Source organism: Urocitellus parryii, chromosome 6 (assembly GCF_045843805.1).
Source record: "Urocitellus parryii isolate mUroPar1 chromosome 6, mUroPar1.hap1, whole genome shotgun sequence".
NCBI lineage: Eukaryota > Metazoa > Chordata > Mammalia > Rodentia > Sciuridae > Urocitellus > Urocitellus parryii.
Window position 1 is genome coordinate 198871738 of NC_135536.1, and position 22577 is coordinate 198894314.

General features: G+C 48.8%; 1 protein-coding gene across 8 annotated transcripts; it reads left to right on the top strand.

Moving 5' to 3' along the window:
* The first annotated feature begins 435 nt into the window (after positions 1 to 435).
* On the top strand, positions 436 to 21414 carry Tpd52l2 (TPD52 like 2). 8 transcript variants are annotated; one of them, XM_026413454.2, is made up of 8 exons: positions 436 to 603; positions 3776 to 3921; positions 7286 to 7434; positions 8228 to 8287; positions 13458 to 13559; positions 18281 to 18322; positions 19238 to 19286; positions 19796 to 21414. In XM_026413454.2, exons 1-8 carry the CDS (start codon positions 579 to 581, stop codon positions 19889 to 19891), a joined length of 669 nt encoding a protein of 222 aa, XP_026269239.1. In that variant the 5' UTR covers positions 436 to 578; the 3' UTR covers positions 19892 to 21414. The 8 variants fall into 8 exon arrangements, with proteins under 8 accessions (XP_026269239.1, XP_026269242.1, XP_026269240.1 ...); XM_026413457.2 differs by having other exon boundaries at positions 3845 to 3921; XM_026413455.2 differs by lacking the exon at positions 18281 to 18322.
* The last annotated feature ends 1163 nt before the right edge of the window (positions 21415 to 22577 follow it).

Genomic DNA, 22577 nt, shown 5'->3' on the forward strand with positions numbered 1-22577 from the left:
AAAAGAAAACTAGGACAAAAAAGACTTGCGGGGGTTGGGTGGAGAGGCCGACTCCCCCCAAGTCAAGGGTTGGGCCTTGGTAGGATCTCCTGGGTCTGACCCGCCCAAGTGCGCGGCCAAGGCCCCTGGGGGCAGCTGCACACACGCCCCGATGGTTCCGCGGGTTCAGCGCCTCGCGTCGTACGCCAAGTTAGACGGTCCTCCCGCTTCCCACCTCTCCCGGGCTCCTGCTCTGACAGCCGTTCTACCTGTGCGTCTCGCTGGTGGAGTCAACCTGAGAGGGACGCCCCCAGCCTCCACTTCCGGTTTGCCTGCAGCTTTGGCCTATCAGGGCCACACGGGTAAAGGGAGACGGGACCAAAGACTGCTCTCATTGGACGCCACCTGTAGGGGCGGGACGAAGGCGCAGTACGCGCATAAGCGGAAGTGGGTCGGCACGTCGATGATTACGTGCTGCCGCGGCGGGCGGATCGTTCCGCTGGCTCTCGAGTGCTTGGTGGGCGACTCCCGGTGCCGCCCCTAGGTACCAGTAGCGCTGGTGACCCAAGTCCGGACGCCAGCTGCGGCCCGGCTGGCGCATGAACATGGACTCCGCCGGCCAAGGTACTCGGGCCCGGGCCGCCCCGCTTCCCGCCCCTCCCGGGGCCCGCTTCTCGCAGCTCGGGCCCCTCCGCCTCCTCCGCCCCCTCAGCCTGTGCCCTACAGCCCCGCGGCTCCGCAGTACCCGCGGGCCCCTGACCTCCACGCTCGCGACGGCTTCTCCCCAGCGGCCCTCCGGACCTCCGCTGGGACTGGCGTCCCCCGCCTCTCAATTGGGTTTCCCTCACTCCGGGCGGCTTCCGCAGCATCATTCACCCCCTGCCCTTGTTGGCTGTGCCCGCCTCCGTCCCTGCGCAGGGCGTCGGGGATACCCATGTAGCCCTGGACCCGGGCCGAGTGTCGTGGGCGGCTCCTGGCGGCCAGAGGAGGTGAACCAGCGTTGAGCGCCGCGCCCCTTGGGTGGCCACGCTGCTTCTGGCTCTCGTGGGGTTGCCTCCTGGGAAGAGGCTGGAGTGAGTCAGGGGCACACCCCGCACACCCGGCCTGTTTCCAGAACAGACGCCCAGACAGTATGAGGTGGCTACTGAGGGGTGTGGAATGGGCCCAGGAAATTAAGGGGTGTGTGTGTGTGTGTGTGTGTGTGTGTGTTGATACTGGGGATTGAGCCCAGGGACGGATTACCACTGAGCCACATTCCCCAGTCCTTTGTATTTTTTAAAAAATATTTATTTTTTTATTTGTAGTTGGACACAACACCTTTATTTCACTTGAACCCAGGGTCTCGAACGTGTGAGGCCGACGCTGTACCGCTGAGCCACAACCCCAGCCCCTCCTTTGTATTTTTTGAGACAGGGTGTCCCTAAGTTGCTTAGGGACTCACTAATTGTCCAGGCTGGTTTTCAACCTAAGATCCTCCTGCCCTAGCCTCGAGAGTCACTAGAATTACAGTTGTGTGCCCTGGCCCGGGAAATTAAAATCTAGAGAAGATGGTACAAATATTTCTTCCACTTTGGGGGTCTAGAAATGGGATGCTGAATACTGCATAGATATAACTACTTTGACAAGTTCAGGAAGCTTTTTTTTTTTTTTTTAAACTGTTTGGCTTGTATCAGCATATTAATTAATCATTGGAATTCCTGAGTTCTGATACATTTTGGAAGTTTTCCTGCTTTTGGTGGCTATATACAAAATAGTTGAGTGTAGAATTTCCAGCTCTGATAAATTAAGATGACTTTTTAATGTTTTACTTGCATCTTTAGTTGAGGTGAGTATCATAGCTATTGGATTCTGATCATGGGAATACACAGAAAACACTTGAGCATTTATGATGTGCCAGATAGCCACCATAAACCTGTTTGTTAAGCGATTTATTTATTTATTTATTTATTTATTATTACAGAGTGACCTTTTGAGATTGGTCCTCATTTTGTAGATGAGTATAGTCATTGAGAGTTGAGACTCACCTACCCCCTACGGTTAAAGGCTTTAGTTCACTAATTTTTGTCTATGGCAGCACCTCCACACTTATTTTCTGTAGTACCATTGGTAAGATATTTTCCTGATTTTAATCCCTTCTGTAAATTAGTGATGAGTTCAGTATCTTGGTTTCTATTTGGGGGTGATTTCTATAGGACCAAGTTTTAGCTTTATAGGGGAAACTGTCAAAGTGCTTCATTTCTTAAAATATGGGAGAAAACTTGTAGTGATTTTAAGGTTCTTACTGAACTTGAGTCTCAATACAGTGAATAATGAAATAAAATAATGTAGGTTGATTTCAGTTAAAAATTAGAATCATTGATAGAAGAAATACATCTTTTATTTTATAAGCACTTGTTGAATGCCAGAAAAATGTGCAGCTTTAGCAGTGTGGGACATGTGAAGAAAACAAGATGCAGCTAGTTACTTTTACTTTTTGGTACTGGGGATTGAACTCAGGGACACTCAACCACTAAGCCTAATTCCCAGCCCTATATTTTGAATTTTATTTTTCTTTTAATGACTACTTCTGAAAATTATTTTTAGTTGTAGATGGACACGATACCTTTATTTTATTTATTTATTTTTAATGTGGTGCTGAGAATCTAACCCAGTGCCTCACACTTGTAGGCAAGCACTCTTCCACTGAGCCAGAACCCCAGCACCCTCCACCCCCAGCCCTTTTTATATTTTATTTTGTACAGGGGTCTCACTAAGTTGCTGAGGCTGGCTTTGAATTCGTAGTCCTCTTGCCTTGGCCTCCTGAGCTGCTGGGATTACAGGCATGCTCCATGTTGTCCAGCAGCTAACTACTTTAAATATAGCATCATTGGTTTTAGTGCATTCAGTTTATTTTTAGTAGACTCTTTAGAATTTGTACAGTTGACAAACTTTACTTTGATTAAAGACACTTTTCCTTCTTTCCAGTCTTTATGCCTTTATTTTAATTGGAATACAAGTTACTATTTTTGTTCACAGAAAATGCTGATTAAGAGGGAAGATGTTTTCAGTGTTGATTGTATAAAAAGGTACTAAACAATAAGTCATATATTTGTAGTTGGAGAGAACTGAAGTAATGTTTTTCCTTATGTTGAGTCTTCTGGGCCTTTAGTGCAGACAAGAAGATACACTTAATGTGAAGGAAAAATAGCGACTGCAGGAATTAGAGCATGATCCAGTGTGGCAAGGTGTGGGGAGGCAGTACGCCCCCTTCCCACCTCTGCATGTGTTAATGTCTGGCTGTGGGATGGGGTTCAAGAATGACATCAAAGGTGTTTTTTCTTTTGCTGGTTTCTTGCAGTGGCTGGATAACTAGCACATGTTCCTTGTAATTTTAGCATGTCCCTGGCAGACCATTTGAGTGCAAGGTGTTGCTTGTGTGTTTATGGCCATGTTAAACTCCTTTGCTCTAAAATGCGAAGCGTGTTAGATTCAGCCACTTTCTTTATAGCCAGGGTTTTCTGCCTTGGAAGATAGTATTCTTACAGGGAAACCAGGGTTTGGCTGCCTTGCCCAGTATTTCGCGTGCTCCAGCAGCACTGGGGGTATTAGGTTTGCCTCTCAGGTGGCTTGAGAAGTACCTGCCTTCCATCTGATGCCCAGGCTGTCTTCACAGGTCTTTCACAGAGGAGGCATTGCCAGTCTCTTTCCCTCTACCTGTCACCTGTCCCATCACTCCTGCTTCCTTCCTGGTGGAGAACTCCACCCTGTTTACTTCCCAGTTACTTGACACTTTCTGACCCCATTTTTGTCGTGGCAGATATCAACCTGAATTCTCCTAACAAAGGTCTGCTGTCTGACTTCATGACTGATGTCCCTGTCGACCCAGGTGTGACTGCCCGGACTCCTGCTGTTGAGGGTTTGACGGAGGCTGAGGAGGAGGAGCTGAGGGCCGAGCTTGCCAAGGTGCTGTGATTTGGCTGTCTGTCCTGGGGTGTTCATGAGTCCAGGCCATCTTGGATTAATGAGGAGCCAGAGCACTGCCTATAGTCTGAAGGAATTGCCCTGGGGGATTACCCACCTACTGTGTTCCCACCTATTACATGTTTATCTCCTTATGTGCCCAACTCTGTGGAGTAGACTCAGAACCACTGGCGGTAGAAGTAGACCCTAATCTCTACTGCCTCTGCCTGGCACTTAGGTTTTTAGGGGAGCATCTACTCAGGTTTGACCTCTCTGAGCATGCTGTCTGCTGGGATTTTCTCCATTGGAGTTAACATTTGACAGTGTCCCCCCCCCCCTTTTTTTTTTTCCTTTTTTATAGGGGAGTTACTGGGGATTTACCACTGAGCCACAGCCCCTCTTATTTTTTATTTTGAGACAAGCTCTCATAATTTGCCCACGCTGGCCTGGAACTTTACTTTTTTTGTATGAGAAATTAAACCCAAGGGTGTTTAACAACATCACATCTCTAGCCCTTTTTTATTTTGAGAAAAGGTCTTACTAAGTTGCTGAGGCTGGCATTGAACTTGCCATCCTTCTTTTGCCTCCCGAGTAGTGGAATTATATGCATGGTCACTGTACCTGGCTTTGACAGTTGTTTTTAAGACCGTAGGAATACATATCCCTTAATTTTGTTTTGATGGTGCTTTATTGTTTTGAAGGTAAGAGTCCCTTAAGAGTAAAATAGGAATTAAGAACAAAAGTCTCCTGCTTCCTTCCTGGTGGAGACCTCCACCCTGTTTACTTCCCAGTTACTTGACACTTTCTGACTCCATTTTTGTCGTGGCAGATATCAACCTGAATTCTCCTAACAAAGGTCTGCTGTCTGACTTATATATATATATATATATATGTGTGTGTGTGTGTGTGTGTGTGTATTTTTTTTTTTTTTAATTTATTTTTTTGGTTTCTGGCAGACACAACATCTTTGTTTGTATGTGGTGCTGAGGATCGAACCCGGGCCGCACGCATGCCAGGCGAGCGCGCTACCACTTGAGCCACATCCCCAGCCCGTGTGTGTGTATTTTTAAATGTTTATTTATTTTTAGTTGTAATTGCACACAGTACCTCTATTTGTATGTGGTGCTGAGGATTGAACCCAGGGCCTCACACATGCTAGGCAAGTGCTTTACCACTGAGCCACAACCCCAGCCCCTGAGTTATATTTTTTAAGACAACTTCCAAGAGTTTGATTTCAATCCATGATGCCAAGTTTAATGTTAAATATCTAACCTTGGTGCCCATCTGGACTGAATTGGGGCTCTGCAGGCTCCACGCTTTGCTGTGGGCTTCCATCATGCTTCAGAGCCCTCCCAGTCGGCTTCTGCTCTTTGTGTAGGCCTCTCTCTGTCTTCAGAGGGCAGCTCTGTCCTGAGTGTTCTGGGACCAGGCTTGAGTCTAAGCAGAATGAGTTGAGCTGTTGGACCTTGGTCTTTGGACCAACTTTGAGACCAGGAGGACATCATGGAGCAATCTTTGGATTGAAAGGAGGATGACGGAAAAATAGCATGGGCTTTAAAGAGATTTTGCTTTTATTTCAGAGTGTGTCAGTTTAGAAACTGAAGCCACAGAGTGTTTTTCAGTGTTGAATTACAAGATGAAGAGGTTTTGTGTCATTTAAAAGTTTCAATGACTGGGGTCATAGAGCAGTGGTAGAGAGCTTGCCTAGCATGTGTGAGGTACTGGGTTCGATCCTCAGCACCACATAAAAAGAATAGAGGTATTGTGTCCATTTGCAACAACAAGAACAACAAAAGAATGCAGCCTTTCAAAAAAAAGTTTTAATTTGCATGCTCCCCAAGACAATTAGACTACATGCTCTTGCACCCTGTTAGTCATTGCATTTGAATTTTATTTTTTTTTTAACTTGGAATTGAACCCAGGGGTGCTTAACCACTGAGCAACATCCCCAGCCCTTTTTATTTTTTATTTTGAGACAGGGTCTTGCTGAGTTGCTTAGGGTCTCGTTAAATTGTTGAGGCTGGCTTTGAACTTGCAGTCCTTCTGCCTCAGCCTCCCAAACCAGTGGGATCATACGCATGTGCAACTGTGCCTGGCTTGAATTGTTTTTTAAAAAATAACCTAGTAGTAAGTGGGCCCTAAACTGGCTTTTTTTTAGTTGTAAATGGACATAATACCTTTATTTCGTTTATTTATTTAATGTGCTGAGGATCAAATCCAGTACCTCACACATGGTAGGCAAGTGCTCTACTACTGAGCTACAGCCCTAGCCCTGTTACAAAATTTGTTTTTAGTTGTAGATGAACAAAGTACCTTTATTTTACTTGTTTATTTTTATGTGATGCTTGTGTGATACTGAGGATTGAATCCAATGCTTTATGCATGCTAGTCAAGTGCTCTACCACTGAGCTACAATCCCAGCCCTGCCCCCGCTTTTTAGGAAAGGGATTTTTTTGTTTGTTTGGTTTTTTTTTTGGACAGGGTCTTACTGTGTTGCTCAGGCTGGTCCTGAACTCTTGGGTCAAGTGATCTGCCTGCCTTAGCCTCCCAAGCAGCAGGGGCGACAGGAGTGCCCCACCATGCCTGGCTGAAAGGGAGTTTTTTATAACAACTACTTAACATAGAAACTGGCTTCAAAGGATGCTCACTTCAGAATTCTTTCATTTTTGAATTTAAGACCTGAGAAAATTCAAGTCTTTATTATCAGGAGTCTTTGTGTTACTCGACTCAAAACTGCCTTAAGCACAAAAGAGAATTTACTTTTTGGCTTGTGTTACTGACTTTTTTTTTTTTTTTTTTTTTTTTTTTTTGGTACCATGATTGAACCCAGGGCACTTTAGAGAGAGGGTCTGGGATTACAGGAGTGTATCATGGTGCCTGGCTTGTGTAACTGGCTTTTGCCAGGGTCTGGAGCTGGCCTCGGAAATACCCGTGTTGTCATAGGAATGTTTTTCTGTCACCTGGGTCTCTGCCCTTCAATCTTTCCGCTCTGCTTCCTTCTCAGTGCATAGGGGATTCCCCTATAGGTGTTGCTGTGTCCAAGCTGAGACCCAGAGCTCAGTGGGAGAAGCTGCTTCTCACTCATGCATATGCCCATTCCCTGGGAAGAGCTCTGACAGGCCTCACCTGGTCACCTTGAGATACCTTTCACTGCTTTGATGACTTTTGATGACAGCCTCACCAGAAGTGGGGAGCTTGGTCAGATTAAAAAAAATGCTGCTGTAGATGCTAGTCCTAAAAATGGGATGTATTTTTGTAAGCAGAAAATTGTTACATAATTCTGAAAAAGGTTATTGCAGCATGGATGAGGGTGTTGGTCACTTCCTGAAGTAACAACGGCCCATCATGTCAACTATGTGCTTTGCAGGTGGAAGAAGAAATTGTCACTCTACGCCAGGTCCTGGCAGCCAAGGAGAGGCACTGTGGAGAGCTGAAGAGGAGGTTGGGCCTCTCTACCTTGGGGGGGCTGAAGCAGAACCTGTCCAGGAGCTGGCACGATGTGCAGGTCTCTAACGCGTAGGTACCATGCCTGGGGGGCATGCCCTGCTGGTTGGAGAGAGTGGCTCTGCCTTGCAGGTGGAGAGTATGAGTACTTGGAGACCAGATACTTTCAGCCACAGGGATTGAGGAAATCTGCTTGGGAACAGCTAGACAGAGGCTTTGAGTCAGGGATCATACCTGTATTAGAGTATACATGTTCCAAAAGGTAGATGGACACGCTAGTTGCCCAAGCAGAAGTTGGCAAAAGGAAGGTGTTTCAGAGTCCATATTAGAGAGAGCACCTGTTAGGTCCTCAACAAGAGTGAGTTTTCTAGGTCTGCTGACATGAACATGTGTCCTCTGCTGTCTTCTGTTATGGCCCTGGCCCCGTGGCTCCTCGACACAGCATGTCTTTGGAGATGAAATGTTTCTGAAAGCTGTGTCTCACAGGACAGGACAAGTTTTATTTCTAAAACCTCATTTGTGGAAGCCCAACACTCTTGCCTTGGGATATTATAGGTTTTGAGTCCCAAAGGGTGGCTGTCAGAGCATTCTGGGGCTCAGAGCTATGCTCTCCCAGCTCCCCAGAGCAGTACTGCCTCTGGAAGCCTTCTTTCAATAAAAGATCAAGGCCATCTTGGTGTGGTAGAAAATGAGTAGTCAGCTCCGCTCTGCCAATGCTTTAGCTGGCCTTGGCTTGTTCTGGGGCAGGTTGGAGGGCAGGTGCTCCTGCCAGCTAGTCCTTCTGTCTTCAGAAGAAGTTTTACCAGCAGTTCAAAGCCTGAGGTTAAATCATCCTAAATATTTACCACAGACTTTCTGTTTTTAGCTATGTGAGAACTTCTGAGAAACTTGGAGAGTGGAATGAGAAAGTGACCCAGTCTGACCTGTGAGTGCCTGTGCCATCAAGCCCTTTCCTCCGTTCCTCCTTCTGACTCCCTGGGGTGGGGAAGTTGTGCACATTTGGCACCAACTGCATTTTAGCATATGCTGGCTATTTTTTTCCTCTCAAGTACAAATAAAACTATCCTTTGAGCTCCCTTTGGAAGGGCATAGCAGCTGAAAGAAATTCACTCAGCCACCAGATCACATTAAAGCTTCTATGCCTTAGATGTGGGGCCTGAACTGGGCAGGTGCTCTTGGCTTTTAGCAAGGACCATCTGCTGTGCTTTTGCTGGTGGTGGATTCTTGTTTGTTGTCCTCTTTCCCCCACAGACTAAACTCCAGCTGTTGGGGTCTTAGAGCTTCATTTGTACTGAGGGGCTCTTGGGTGGGTGGGAGGTTAAGCTGTGCTGGTGGGATCACAAAGAAGTCCTGTGGTCTGAGAGGTGCTGCTCTGTCAGTCACGCAGCATGTCAGTGGAGGGTGAATTACACATGAATAGCTTTGTGTGACTTATCAGAACTGTAGTTCAGTTACTTCTGCTGTTTTGATTGTTAAATGACATGCTAATGTTTAGCATGAATTATCTGTGCTCCAGTCTGATTGTAATGTCTTTGAATTCAGACACCTCTCTCCCCCTGTCTCTCTCTAGCTCTCTTTTGCTCTCTCTCTTGCTCTCTCAATATTGTCTCTCTCTAGCTCTCTTTTGCTCTCTCTCTTGCTCTCTCAATATTTTTAGTTGTAGATGGACATAATACCTTTATTTTGCTTATTTAGTTTTTTTTTTTGTTTTGTTTTGTTTTTTTAATATGGTGCAGGGGATTGAACCCAGTGCTTCATGCATGCTAGGCAAGTGCTCTACCACTGAGCCACAACCCCAGCCTTTAGACATCTCTTTTGTGGATTTTTTTTTTTTTTTTTTATAGTTGGAATTGAACCAATGGGGCACTTAACCATTGAGCCATCCCCAGCCGTGTGTGGTGGTGGGGGGTGGGGAGGGGTGGTGGTGGGGTTCTGGGGATTGAACCTGGGGCCTTGGGCATGTGAGGTGAGCACTCTACCAACTGAGCTATATCCCCAGCCCACATCCCCAGCCTTTTTTATTATGTATATTTTTTAAATTTTGAAATAAGGTCTTGCTAAATTGTTGAGGCTGGCTTTGAACTTGCAGTCCTTCTGCCTCCACCTCTCAAGTTGCTGCAATTACAGGCTTGTGCCACCATACCTGGCTCAGACGTCTTTTTATGTGGGACTTTCCACCACTAGTTTGGAAAGATGTGCTCTCATAATTGCTGTAAAATGCAGGCACAAGGTCCTTCCACATTTGGAATGGGAGGAAATGTTACTGCTGAGGTCTCAAAGGTTCTTAGGGACCAGTTTGGCTTGCTGTGCCTGTGGACTTTTGCTGTCTGATGTCACATGAGAGCCAGGCTCTAGGAAGCTCTGGCTGTTTGTGTGCTTTGATTCAACAGCCAGATATTTGCCCAAGGTGTCCAGGAGCACCTGTGGACTGTTGTTAGTGCTGCACTAGTCAGTGACTTTGAGAATGTCCCTGGGGAGGAGACAATCTGTCATCTGTGGGTCAAGAGTATGCAGACAGGTTCACAACGCAGACTCAACCCAAAAGTAGTCTTTTTTTTTAAGAAAGTGAGAGAGGAGAGAGAGAGAGAATTTTTAATATTTATTTTTTAGGTTTTTTTTCGGCGGACACAACATCTTTGTTGGTATGTGGTGCTGAGGATCGAACCCGGGCCGCATGCATGCCAGGCGAGCGCGCTGCCGCTTGAGCCACATCCCCAGCCCCCAAAAAGTAGTCTTTTTAAAATTTTTTTATTTTTTTTTTTATTTATTTATTTTTTTTTTTTAGTTTTTGGAGGACACAACATCTTTGTTGGTATGTGGTGCTGAGGATCGAACCCGGGCCGCACGCATGCCAGGCGAGCGCGCTACCGCTTGAGCCACATCCCCAGCCCCAAAAAGTAGTCTTGAGAAACTTGTCCTATTGTGTGTGTCCAGCCACCTGATAAAGAGCTACTGGGAAATTATCTCACATAGTTTCTCAAAGAGCTCAGGAGAGCCAGGCATGGTGGCTCACACCAGTAATCCCACCTACTCAGGAGGTTGAGTCAAGAGGATTGCAAGTTCCAGGCCAGCCTGGGCAACTTTGTGAAAAAAGGAGCTGGTGAAAGAGCACTTACTTAACGTGTGAGGCCCTGGGTTCTGTCTTCAGAACTACAGAAATTTAAAAAAGCTTTAGGACATATAGACTTCTGACCCTCTGAGACAAATCCATGTGACTCAGGTGAAATACCTCTTTCCAAGAGCTTACCCTGGGAGAACCTGTTCCCTTGGTGTGGGGGAGTTGTCATAGTGATGGCTTTCCTGACTCACATGTGTGTAATAGGTTCTTTTCAGCCAGCAGCACCCTGGAGGAGTGGAGTGGGAATGTGGCTGAGCATGTGGTTTGTCTGTACCTCTGGGTTTAGCCCTCAGGAAGCTGTACCATGCTCACATAGCTTATGTTGCTGCCAGCAGCACAATTCATTGGTTATGAAACCGTCACTTTGTTAGGTTCCTTTTGTAGGTTGATCTTGCTGAAAACCTGATACTAAGAGCAGACCACACTCTTGGTTACTGTTTGGTCCACTTTAAGTTCTTTGGGCTACAGGTGACAGAAAGCAGACAGAATGCTAAAAAGTATTGGCCAAAGGGGGAGCTGGGAGGACTCTCCTGCCAGATAAGCCCCAGACTCATCCTTGGTGACCAACAACAAGGTAGCCCAGGTATGAGTCTCATTGGACTAGTTGCTATGGTCAGAGAGCTGGTTTCCTCTAGTTGGCCTGAGTGGGACTGGGGCAGCCTCAAAAGGGAAACTCAGGAGAAAAGAAGGGAAAAGGACATCCACCAGATCTCCATACTGGCCAGTGGACACACCCTGGGCTCTACTCTCTAAAGGTTTAAATAACTCACAGAGAGGAGCTGATTGGAGCGGCACAGCTCCTGAACAAGCTTTCTAGCTCTGCTCTTCAACCTCCTGGTCTCAGCCTCCATCTTGTTAGGTGGTGATGGTAGCCAACTTCATATGTCTCTAGGGATGTCGGAGGCCCCTGATGAACCCAAGGCACTGGAACCTATGAAAGAGGTGGAGTCCCTGCCCTCCTCAGCCAGGAGTATAGAGATCGGAGTTGCAGTGTTGGAGCCTGCGGGTGGGGTGGGGGCTAATGATCTTGGTGTCCTGCAAAGACCTGTGCAGGCAGCTGCATCCTGGCCCTGAGGCTCCTACTTCTAAAGGGGACTTCTTGTGTTCCCTGTCTCACACCCAGAAGTGCTGAGGGCTAGAGAGCCCATCTTGGTGTGAGCTTGGCTCATGGCACGGCGGGACCAGTGGCTCCTCATGAGGTGTTGCTTACCAGCTTGCTGCCTTGCCTCTGGACCCTCTGTGCCCTTTGCAGCCCTGGATGCAGGTGCTCATTTTCTGTCCATCCTCAGTTTCTGCAGCTTCACCCTTTGACCACAAATAGAGATTCTGTGAGGATTTTTTGTTTTCTTCTGGTGCTGGGGATCAAACCCAGAGCTTCAAGCCTGCTAGGCAAGTGCTGTGCCACTGAGTCACAGCCATAGCTCCAGGGTTTTTCTTTAAATCCTCTACTTTAGACTCTTCACTCGATAGACCACAGAATGTTGACATGGATTTGTGTGTGTGGTTTTTCAGGGAAAAGTGAGGGGAATGTTTTCTGAATTTGTATGTTGCCAGTCCTTGGTTACCTTGTTCTTAGTGTTTGATGAGAACATCCTAGTTTCAACTTCACTCTGTGGCTTATAAGAGTCTTGTTTCCCTTGCTTTGGCAGGAGAGGGTTCAGGTGTCTGGGCCTTGAGTGTGTTCTACCAGGGGGTACCAACTCAGTCCAGGAGGCTGTAGTGCTGGTCCTTGGGGCTGCATGTATAGCATGCTGCCACACCGGCCCCTGCCCTGGGTTGTGGTCTCCTGGCCTGCTGGGTGACAGTTATTGGGAGGGCAAAGGAGGACGATTGATACCTTCATAGCAGTCTACTGGGAGTGGGAAGGATGGGGGAAGAAGAGCTCAGAAGGTCATTGCTGGTGCCTCCTGCAGCCTGATGATACTGATAGAGACAGAAGCTTGTGCCTTCCTGCAAGGCTGGTCTCAGTCATTGCTCCCTCAGGCTTAGCCGGGTTTCCCAGAGGAAGCTCCTCACATAGGCCCAGTGATACTATCAGCCTTGAGAGCCCCACCCTACCCTTTACTCAGCCTTATTTCCTAGCTGCCACACTGAGCTGTGGTCCCTAAGGCTTTGGTTGAGTCTGGCGGCAGATTCTGTCATGTTAGAAGCTGCATGTCTTTTGTGGTTCCTGTTGGACCAGAGCCAGCAGCCTCAGGCGTTGGCTTTCACAGAGGGCCTATGTCCCTGCCATCCCTGCAGCCCCCGCATCCTGACTGCCCACCCTGTACCCTTCCTGCTGATGCCGATGCCAGCAGGTCTCAATGGGATGTGCCCTCCTGTGGGTGGATGCTGGAAGGGGCTAAAGGGGATTGGAGAGGAGGTCTTTGCTTTGGGCTCCTTTGTCTGGAGGTCACCCCACAGGTGCCAGTCTGCACTGTGGATGCTGCCCCACCCCCGATCCCTTCAATGGGTGCAGTGAGCTTTCATTTTCTCCCCTCAGAAGACTGTCTCATGAGAAAAAGAAGAGGAAGCCTTGGGTCTGCATTTGCCTGTTTGGGCAGAGAGCTAGGGACTTTCTTGGCTTCTGTTCTAGGACTGCACACCCAGGTGTATAGCCAGACCCAGGGCTTCTGGAACATGTTTTCTCTGCAGCAGGCAGGTGTCATTTTCAAGCAGTCAGAAGTGCCATGAGAAGACAGCAGAGTGGGCTAAGTATCAGGTGCATTGTAGGGGAAGTTGGATTGTAAGGTGAAGTCTTCCCACAAGGTGGAGGTTGCAGCTCTGAGTGTTGGAAGTGAGACTTCAGTGAGGGAGGCAGCTGGGCGGTGCCCTCCACAGCACCTCAGCACTGCTTGCCACTGCCACACTCCTCCCCACCTTTCCCTCGGGTATTCTCCTTTTGCTATTCTCCGGGGCTACAGGGAGGATTTCCTTGGTGATGGGTTGTGACACTCCTTGCTGTTTGGTCTGTCTAAGTGGTGTGTCTTTTTCCTAGCTACAAGAAGACCCAGGAAACCCTCTCACAGGCAGGACAGAAGACATCTGCTGCCCTGTCCACCATGGGCTCTGCCATCAGCAGGAAGCTTGGAGACATGAGGTGAGATCCTCCAGGTCTGGTCAAGGCAGTGGGGTGAGGAGTAGGAAGAGGCCCTGTGGGAAGCCAGGGCTTAGACCTCTGCCTGGGAGTGGCCATGCCAGTCTGGGCTGTTCTGCATGTGAACCTTTGGGGTGTTCCTGTGCCTCCTATTGTCTGCCTTTGACCATTTCTTTATTCTTTAAGAGAGGGATAGACACTAGTCCACTCACTGCCTCTGACACTTAGGACTGATGGGGAGGGTTTTCTCTTTGGAGCTGTGTTGAGAGGCAGTGATAGGGCCTAGGGCCAGGTTCAGGATGGGATTTCAGTCTGGGCAGACCACAAGCTGTTTCTGGGACTGACTTTCAGTCTGGTATTTGCTCAGGTGTCTGCCTGGGCCAGGGTGCAGAAGTTGCAGTCAGGGATCAGAAGACCCCACCTCTGAGGGTTGTCTCTCAGAACCAGTAGGAACCTTGGGGCCATCAGAGGTACTTTGGCAAGCTGGAAAGAGTCTAGGAAATGAGGGGGTGAGCCAGACTATGTACATTTGCTTCGAGTTCCCTGTCCTGGGCTCCTGGGTGTGCCTGTGCAAGCCTACTTTGTGGGGTGTGAGAGCTATGGGTCTCATGCTCATAGCATCCTGGGCCTGTCACTGGGGGCCACCTGCCTTGCCCTGTTAGCTGTGCTTAGGACCAGTCCCCTCACTTCTGAATTGCAGGGCCTGCCTCCCTGTAGCCCCGACAGCCCTCATTCTGTCAAAGATTTCTGGTCCTCCTCTTTCATTCTTTTATTTTTTGTGGTGCTGGGGATGGAACCCAGGGTGTTGAGCATGCTAAGCAGGCCTTGTCTCTGAGCTCACCCCAGCCCTGACAAAGGTGGCTTCTGGATGCCCATTCTCACACTCAAGAATCTAGTGGCGCAGTGAGGCTGAGGCAGGAGGATCATGAGTTCAAAGCCAGCCCAGCAATAGCAAGGCACTAACAACTCAGTGAGATCCTGTCTCTAAATAAAATAGGGCTGGGGATGTGGCTCAATGGTTGAGTGCCCCTGAGTTCAATCCTCAGTACAAAAAAAAAAAAAGAATCTAGTGTCTGAGCATTCTGTGTGTGCTGTTGGCCCCTTACCTCTTCTCTTTTGGGACTCAGACATGAGCAGTGAGCAGGGTCCCTGGGCTGCTGATGCAGGTGTGGCTCTGAATGTCTGGCCTCACTGCTCTGGCCTGTGTCTCTGCTTGGGCTGGCTCATTTCCTGCCTGCCTCCCAGCCTGGGAATTGCCTAGCGGGGCCTCTTCTGCATAAGTATTCTTCCCTGACTGAATTGGGAGTGAGGAAGATATCTGCATACCTGAGGAACCACATTGCCAAGCAAAAGGGGTGGCTTCTTCCCAGAAACTGTGTTCATCTTTTGTTTGTTTGAGATAATCTACTGCCTCAACTTTTAATTTTTAGAAGTTTCTAACCTTGACAAAGTGTGGAGGCTCACACCTCTAATCCCAGCCACTTGTGAGGCTGAGGCAAGAGGATCGCAAATTAGGTGCCAACTTCAACGATGTGGTGAGAATGACTTGTTAACAATCGACTAATTTCATTTCAAAATGATTAATTCAACTTGTACTAAACCATGTATCAAAAAAGGATGTAGCTCAATAGCAAAGCACCCCTAGGTTCAATCCCCAGTACCAAAAAAAAAAAAGTCTAACCCAGTAGAAGCTGCACGAGTGCTGCTTAGTGTGTCTCCCCTTGAGCATGCACCTCCACACTGAGGCTTTAACCATGGTCCCATGTAGTGGCTGGGGTCCCTGCATGCAGCTCTGCTCACCACAGCTGATCTAGACCCAGGAGGAGCTCTGAGCTGACAGTGAGGGAAGGTCTCCTGGGACTCTCCTGTTGGGCTTCATAAGAACACACTGCTATTCCCTAGGATGCCTCCTTAGGCACCTGAGCTGCATGGTGGTAAGTTGGTGACAGTTAATGGTCACATAGCGCTGGTGGCTTGGCCTTGCTCCATGGAGGAAGGCAGAGATGTCCCAATGCCACAGTGGAGAGCTGCTGCCTGTACCTTCCTAAAAATGCCCATCTTACCACAGAACCTTTGTAAGGAGCTAAAGCGTCTACTGTGCTAAGCCTTATGTCTGCAAGAAGCATTCTTACTCTCTCTGGGCTGCTGGCTCATTCTCATCCTCCCTCCCTTTGTTCAGTGTGTCCTGGATGGAAGCTTGATGGGAGAGTTGAGCCCTGGGTGCTTTTGGCAGTGGCTTCAAGCCAGCCAGCCCTATCTTCCTCATATGGCCTGCCTTTCTGTGGAAGCAAAAGATACCTTTCTTTTCTCTGCTCCTCCTTTCCGATGTTTTCTTGTGCTCTTTCTGAGAATTGAAGTCTACCACTGACCCCGTGGTTTGTAACCTTCTGGTAGTGGGCAATGAGTAGGGTCCTTGTAGTGATGCAGGCACAGCTCTGAGTGCCTAGCTCACTACTGTAGCCTGTTGGGGCCAACTAAGGCAAGCAGGGGCCTTAGAACAGTCAGAGGACCCAATTCTCTGTATTTGATTATTTGTATTCAAGGTGCCTAAAGGGTATTCTGTTTGCTGTTGAGTCTTCCCTTGGGGGTACTTCTTTTGGAGTTTGTAGTGGTGTGAATTCAGACCTCTCACGGCCTTGGTGGATCACCATTGTCTCACTGAGTGACAAGGGCCATCAGTCTTCTTGTTTAGAGACTGAGACTGAGAGCTCAGAGCTTTCTGAGGATGATCCTGGACCCAGGAGGCTGAGAGTACAAGGTTAGGGTGCATGGCCCTTGTAGGTCCTTCCTGAGCCTTGGTTCCAAGTCCTTTGAGACAAGTGCCCATATCTATGATGGCCCATCCTGGAGCAGCCCTGGCCTAAGAGGCCTCTGGTGTTCCATAGGCCTGAGGTGATGAGGGGGAGGAAGGGGAATTGGATTTGGGCCAGAGAATGGTTTATGCCCGGCTCATTACTGGTTGGAGAAACTTGGGCAAGAGGAGCAGATTCTGTGTCCACTGTAGGTGGTGAACCTGTTCTTCTATGGGTTCCTTGTGTTAGGAGTGTACTTTTTTGGCTTTCAGCAGTTCGGAGTGGGAGGGTCTGGATATACCACAGAGGAGAAGCTGGCTGCATTGCCCCATGCCAGCAGCTAGCTGCCCTTGGACAGGTTTCCTAGTTGGCCTCTGTAGTGACAGAGCCTAGAGCAAAAGTTCTTGGCCCACAGGTGTTCCTTGTTTCATTTCAGTTTTGAAGGAACACAGGCCACTGTATGGGTGTGGGGTGTTGGCTTAACCTGGCAGGCTCTTGGTATATTTCTTACCTTTGTGCTGCTTGTGGGGCACTTGTGTTCCAGGCCTGTTTTTGTCCCTCTTTAACCTCCAAACAGGTATGGACACAAGAGCCTCTTGTGCATGTAACCATGCCCAGGAGGCAGAGGCATGGGGTCATACGGTTGTTGGTGGTGCTCTCAGGAGCCTCTTGGGCCCATGTGTCCTGCTGGCATGAGCACTGGAGGAGTGGTCGTGGAGTGCCCCTCTACACACTGTATCCAGCCTGGCCTCTGGGGCTGCTGCAGAGGGTCTCCAGTGACTCTGCCTCCTTTACCTAATGCTGCCTTCTTTTCTCCTACTGCCACCTTTCAGGGCTCATCCGTTCTCACATTCCTTTAGGTAAGACTGGCTCTGAGCACCTTGGAAGGCTTCTTTGAGTCAGGGCAGGTGGACTCTGGAGGACCCCTGGGAGGCTGTGCCGGGTGGAGCTGGGAGAGTGGGTATGATGGAAGCATCCTTTCAGTGTGGGTATTGGCCAGCAGCATGTCCCATCGAGGGACTCTTCTCCTGACCTCCCTGGCATCTCTGTTCCCTCTGAATGCTTCTGGATGTTCTTGTCTGCCTGCTCCTTGAGCACTGAGAAGGCTGACCCAGTCTTACAAAGCACTGCATCTCAGCATCTACACCTGAGTTCATTCCTGAAAAGAAGCACTTTTGTGTAGGAGGGTGATACCAGCTCTCTTGCTCTATCCGTCCTATCAAATGTAGGTCCTGATCCCTCAGATTGAGTTTTGTCTCACTTGTTACCTTGGAGCCCTATATACTCCTTCCTAGGACTACTCCCTTTGTTGACAAAGTGTGCCTTTTGGCCAACACCAAAACTCTACACTGTGATGCTCTTTTGTGGCTGGTACTGGAAGGTCTGGAGTCAAATCCAGAACGATCTGTGGCTTAAATATTTTTCCTTAACTTGGTTTGGATACTTTTCTTTTGTTAGAGGTCATTTACTCTGCTGTGAAGCTATCTGAAGGCCAGGTGGACTAAAGGTTTCCACAAGCTCCAAGCCTAGGGCTAGGGATGTAGCTCAGTGGTTCAGTGTTCACCTAACACATCTGAGGCCCTGGGGTTGACACCCTAGCACAACAACAACAATAACAACAAAAAGTCCCTGGCTAGGTCTGTTTTAGAGTTTTCCTGTTTTAATGCTGTCCTTTGGCAGCGCCATACAGCTGGCTGGACTTGGGCACCTCACATGGAGCAGGGAGAGAGGAGCCTTGAATTGTTTATCCTTCTGGGTGTTGTGTGGAAGGGGCTAGCAGCTTGATCCAACTCTGCTGGGGATGGGGTCCAACCTCTCCTGCCCTGATAAGCTGGTTTCTGTGTGAGCCAGGCTGGCAAGTGCCTGCCAGTCTGGTTGGTGCGCTGTGCTAACTCTTGCTTCCTTCTCTGCTTCCACCATGCTTCCAAGCAGCAACTACTCCATCCGCCACTCGATAAGTATGCCAGTCATGAGGTAACGTGTGCCTTCTGTTGCTTTAGAGCCTCGGTGTCTCTGGGTGGGGGTTGGGGCAGCTCCCACCAGTTATACCTTGTACTTCCTGTATCCCCAAATCAAGGATCCCCCTGTCAGTCAAGGGCTAGGGAAGACCCCTCTAGGCTAATGAGGAAGAACTAGTGGAAGTGAAGCTCTTATCCTGAGGCCACCAGAGGAGACCACTTGTCAAACTGAGCCCCTGTCCTGAACTTCCCACATCCTGGCCCTGTTGCCTGTGGAGTCGGGGAGAGGGTGGAGAGGCTACACATGGAAATTGGCCCCTCTGCAGTGGGCTTTTTCTGGAGGTCTCACAAGTCACAGCATGGGGACATCTGCAGCCCCATCTGCTGTTCCTCACCTGCTCAGTCAGGCCCTGCAACTCAGCAGAGCCCATCCTCATCAGGGAGACTGTTTTGGGGGATCTGGTTGTGTGAGCGCCAGTGGTACAGGCTGGCTTGCTTCCTTTTCTACTTCCTCACCCATCTGTAGTTGCAGAACTGTCGTTGGTTTTCCTCCCATTTGTCTTCTCTGAGTTATAAGGGAGGGCTCCTGGACTTCCTATAAGCCCAGTGCAGAAGAGCCAAGGGTATCATTCAGAGCAGGGCAGGGATGTACCAGGCTCCCACCCATGACATAGTCAGGGGCTCTGTGATATCTGGGGCAGACCCTATGGTGGGGCATGGTTGCCCTCTGTTCTGACCTGGGGAACTCCTAGAATGATCCTGGCTGGACTCCTAGAGGGTGCCCTGCCTTTTGGAGTGTCAGTTTTTCCGTGAGAGCTCAGGATGCTGTCAGGGTTCCTTCTAGACAAGAACCCAGCCCTGAGGCCTTTCACATTGAGGAGGGCAGCACGCAGCTGCTTTTGACACCAATACCTCTTCCCTTTCTCTAAAGGAACTCTGCCACCTTCAAGTCGTTTGAAGATCGAGTGGGAACCATAAAGGTAATTGTCCCTGGACTGTCCAGTTCTCTGGATGGGGTGTGACCTGTCACATTATTTGTTATTGTAGATTCAGTTATTATAGGAAGTCATGCTGACAAGGTCTTTATGCATTTTATGTGGTTTCTTTCACTGATAACATCTTGGTGACAGCTCGTAGAACTGTGGGGCAGTGTCCATGCCCATCAGGATTGCCTTGTGCCACTTATAGCCCTGCTCACCTTCCTCCTGCCCCTGTTTTGCCAACCCCTAATATGTTCTCTGTCTCTAATTTTGTCATTTCAGGAATGTCACATAAATGGCACCACACAGCAGGTAGCCTTTTAGGATTGGCTCTTCACTCTGCATAAGGCCCTGGGGATTCACCCAGGCTGCTGCCTGCTAGCGACTCATTCCTTTTCATTGCTGGGCAGTGTTCATGTTGCATAAACTTATGTAGAAAGTGGAGCATGGGTTTAGACTGACCTTGTGTGTGTGCTCTCTCAGGTTTTCTTTTCTTTTCTCTTCTGTAGTCCAAGGTTGTGGGTGGCAAAGAGAATGGCAGTGCCAGCCTCCCTTCCCCGACAGGGGGTGGTGACCAGCCGCTGCCGGGACCTGCACCTTTCTAAGCCTGCAGCAGCATCACCTATAGCAAGCACACCCTCATCATCATGACCACAGCTGAGCAACGGGGCCACCAGCCAGGGAAAGCCAGCAGCTGATTTTGAGGACATTGGTGCCCGTTCACACGCAGATATGGCTGCTGCCTTCGCATGATTTAGAGAGCAGTCTTGTGCATAGATGTTTACACTGAAGTCAGTAGATCAGCAGATTGCTGTGCTGTCCTTGCCAGGGCCACAGGAGGTGGACAGCGTGGAAGGTCCAGAGGGTGCTGAGCCAAAGCCCACACTCCCTTTGGGAGTTTTGTGAGCTCCCTAGGATGGAGGGAAGAAACATACTGAGTATAAAACGAGTGGCATTTTCTGTTCTCCCTTTCTCCTCCCTGACTCACAGAAAGAAATAACCACCCAGGGCACTGCATGGCCACATTTTATCTGGAAATGCTGAATGAGAGAACTGTCCATTTTCTGAGACCCCCCAGAAAGGAAACATTGTCAGCAGCTGCCTGATTGTTACACTAATGTCCTAGCTTTGACAGAAGCAGATTCACTATTTTTTAAATGCAATGAACTTTTCAAAAATTAAAATTTGTTAAAGCGGCTTTAGCCTCATCGTTAAGAGAATGTTATTTCTTTGGACTCAAGCTGAAATTCAAGCCTTACATCACCTTATGCTTTGTTTATAATCTTTTTATATGTAAAAAGAGGTTCATAAATGGTTCTGAGCACTGTGTAGAATTTTACATCTGGCCTATGTCACACACTGCCTGTATTGGTTAGTGTGTTTTATTCACTAATGCCCTCTCTCCTTGTGTGCAAAAACTTGCTTCTCTCAAAGACTGGCAGTTTCCATGGGCTCCCTACTCTGGCTCAAAGGACTGCTGGGCCTCTGGGGGTAGGCCAGGTGGAGAGAGAGCCTGTCTTCAGCACCCTTTGAATAAGGTGTGCCCCTGCACAGTGCTGCCTTGCCTGGGCCTGACCTGCCAGCATAGCACTGGCAGACAGCCCGGCCTGCCTGCCTGCCTGCCTGCCTGTCTGTTCACTGCACATAGGATGAGTGGGAAGCAGAACCAGCTCTGCATTTCAGGTTGGGGATGGAATTTTGGGATCACCTGAAACTCTATCACCTTTTCTCAGGAGCTACAAAGATTTCATTCCCATTTTTAAACTGCCACACCCTAGTAGCCTCTCACACTGGGGCCCTGCATGTCGGGAGGGGTGGTCTGGAGGGTCAGCCATGTGCCTTAGTGGCTCTTGGCAGGGCATCAAGACCTTGCCTGCTGTGTGCACATCTGTACATCCCTGGCGGGGGAGGGGGGTACTCAGGTCTGTCTGGTAGAATCAGATGCCCTAGGGGCACTGTACCACACAACAGGATGCAGGAGCCAGAAAAGAGTACTGTTTAATGTTCTTTTTCCAGGGTTAAAAGCTATCAATGGGTGTGGTGAGAAGGCAGGTTGTAGGAATAGAATGGTCACTGATGTATCTTGTTAAAATGAACGATGGTCAATTTGTTAATAAAGCATTCCTTTGGGGGAAAAAAAATCCACATTTGCTTGTTTGGTGTGTCTTTCAAGATAATGGCAAAAGTGTGGTGAATGGACAGGGGAGTCCTTGCTGTCATAGACCATGCCCTTGGGAGAGGCAGGCAGGGGACAGTTAGTACAAACTACAAAACCCCTGCTCTGTGAAGGTAAAGGGTGCTGGTCAAAGCTTCTGAGGAAGCCAAGTGGAAGTTGAGGCTGTGGAGTGGGCTTTCCAGGGACTTCGAAGGCAGGCAGCATTCGCTTCACTGGCAGGCCTCCTTGCCCCTGCAAGCATCTTCTCCATCACAGTTGAGCTGTGCAGTATGGAGCCAAAGCCTGTGAGGCTGGGTCTCAGGCAGCTGCGGGGAGCTGAGTAGTGGAGATGGCCTCAGAAAGAAGGACATTACAGAGGATGTTTATTCAGACACACAACGGCCCCTTAGGGCTGTGATCTAGTTCTATAAGTGGGGACCATTTGAAATGATAGAGAGTAACTGAAGCCCCTCAAGTGCTGAACGAACAAGGCAAATTTGGAGTTGGGAGACTGAGGTCAGAAGAGCTGAGACTACACTGGGTGGGATGAGAACAGAGCCTTTATTTACATGGACAGGTCTGGATTGCAGAGCAGCAATCGGGTCTGGCCGCTTGATTCATTATTAACCTCCAAAAGGCTGAACACAGCTTCACTCTGAAATTGGTCCCAGGTCCATTTTGCTGTCTCCTACAATTCTGGCCCACAGTCTTTCATTCTGAGTTGGCAGATGTTCCTATCAACGTGCCCTTTCCATCTCTTGGTTTTCTAGGCCTTTTTGCTGCCTGCTTGATGTTATGCAGTTTAATGACTGCTAGGCCTCCAAAGCAACCTCTGTGCTGTCACGCCACTCTGGGATGAGCGTGGCAATTCAAGATCAGCAAGACAGCATGAGGTGTAGGATGAAAGTAGGGGAAAGCTGTTAGAAGTGGGAGACAGGTTGTTGGAGAATTTTAGATAGTGTGACGGGGGAAGACGTGGATATCCTTTTTTTTTTTTTGGTGGTGGTGGTGGTGCTGCTGCTGGGGCTTGAACTGGGTGGTCTGCCACTGACCTACATTCCCAGCCCTTTTTATTTTTCTGAGTCTCAGTAGCCTAGGTTGGCCTCAACCTGCTATCGCCCTGCCGTGGCCTCCTT

What these genes read in the sequence shown, in the direction of transcription:
- Tpd52l2 (XM_026413454.2), top strand. Translation starts at nt 579, where the DNA reads ATGAACATGGACTCCGCCGGCCAAG. An exon ending in TGAGGGCCGAGCTTGCCAAG is followed by an intron (nt 3,922 to 7,285) that starts GTGCTGTGATTT and finishes TGTGCTTTGCAG; the next exon opens with GTGGAAGAAGAAATTGTCAC. An exon ending in AAAGTGACCCAGTCTGACCT is followed by an intron (nt 8,288 to 13,457) that starts GTGAGTGCCTGT and finishes TCTTTTTCCTAG; the next exon opens with CTACAAGAAGACCCAGGAAA.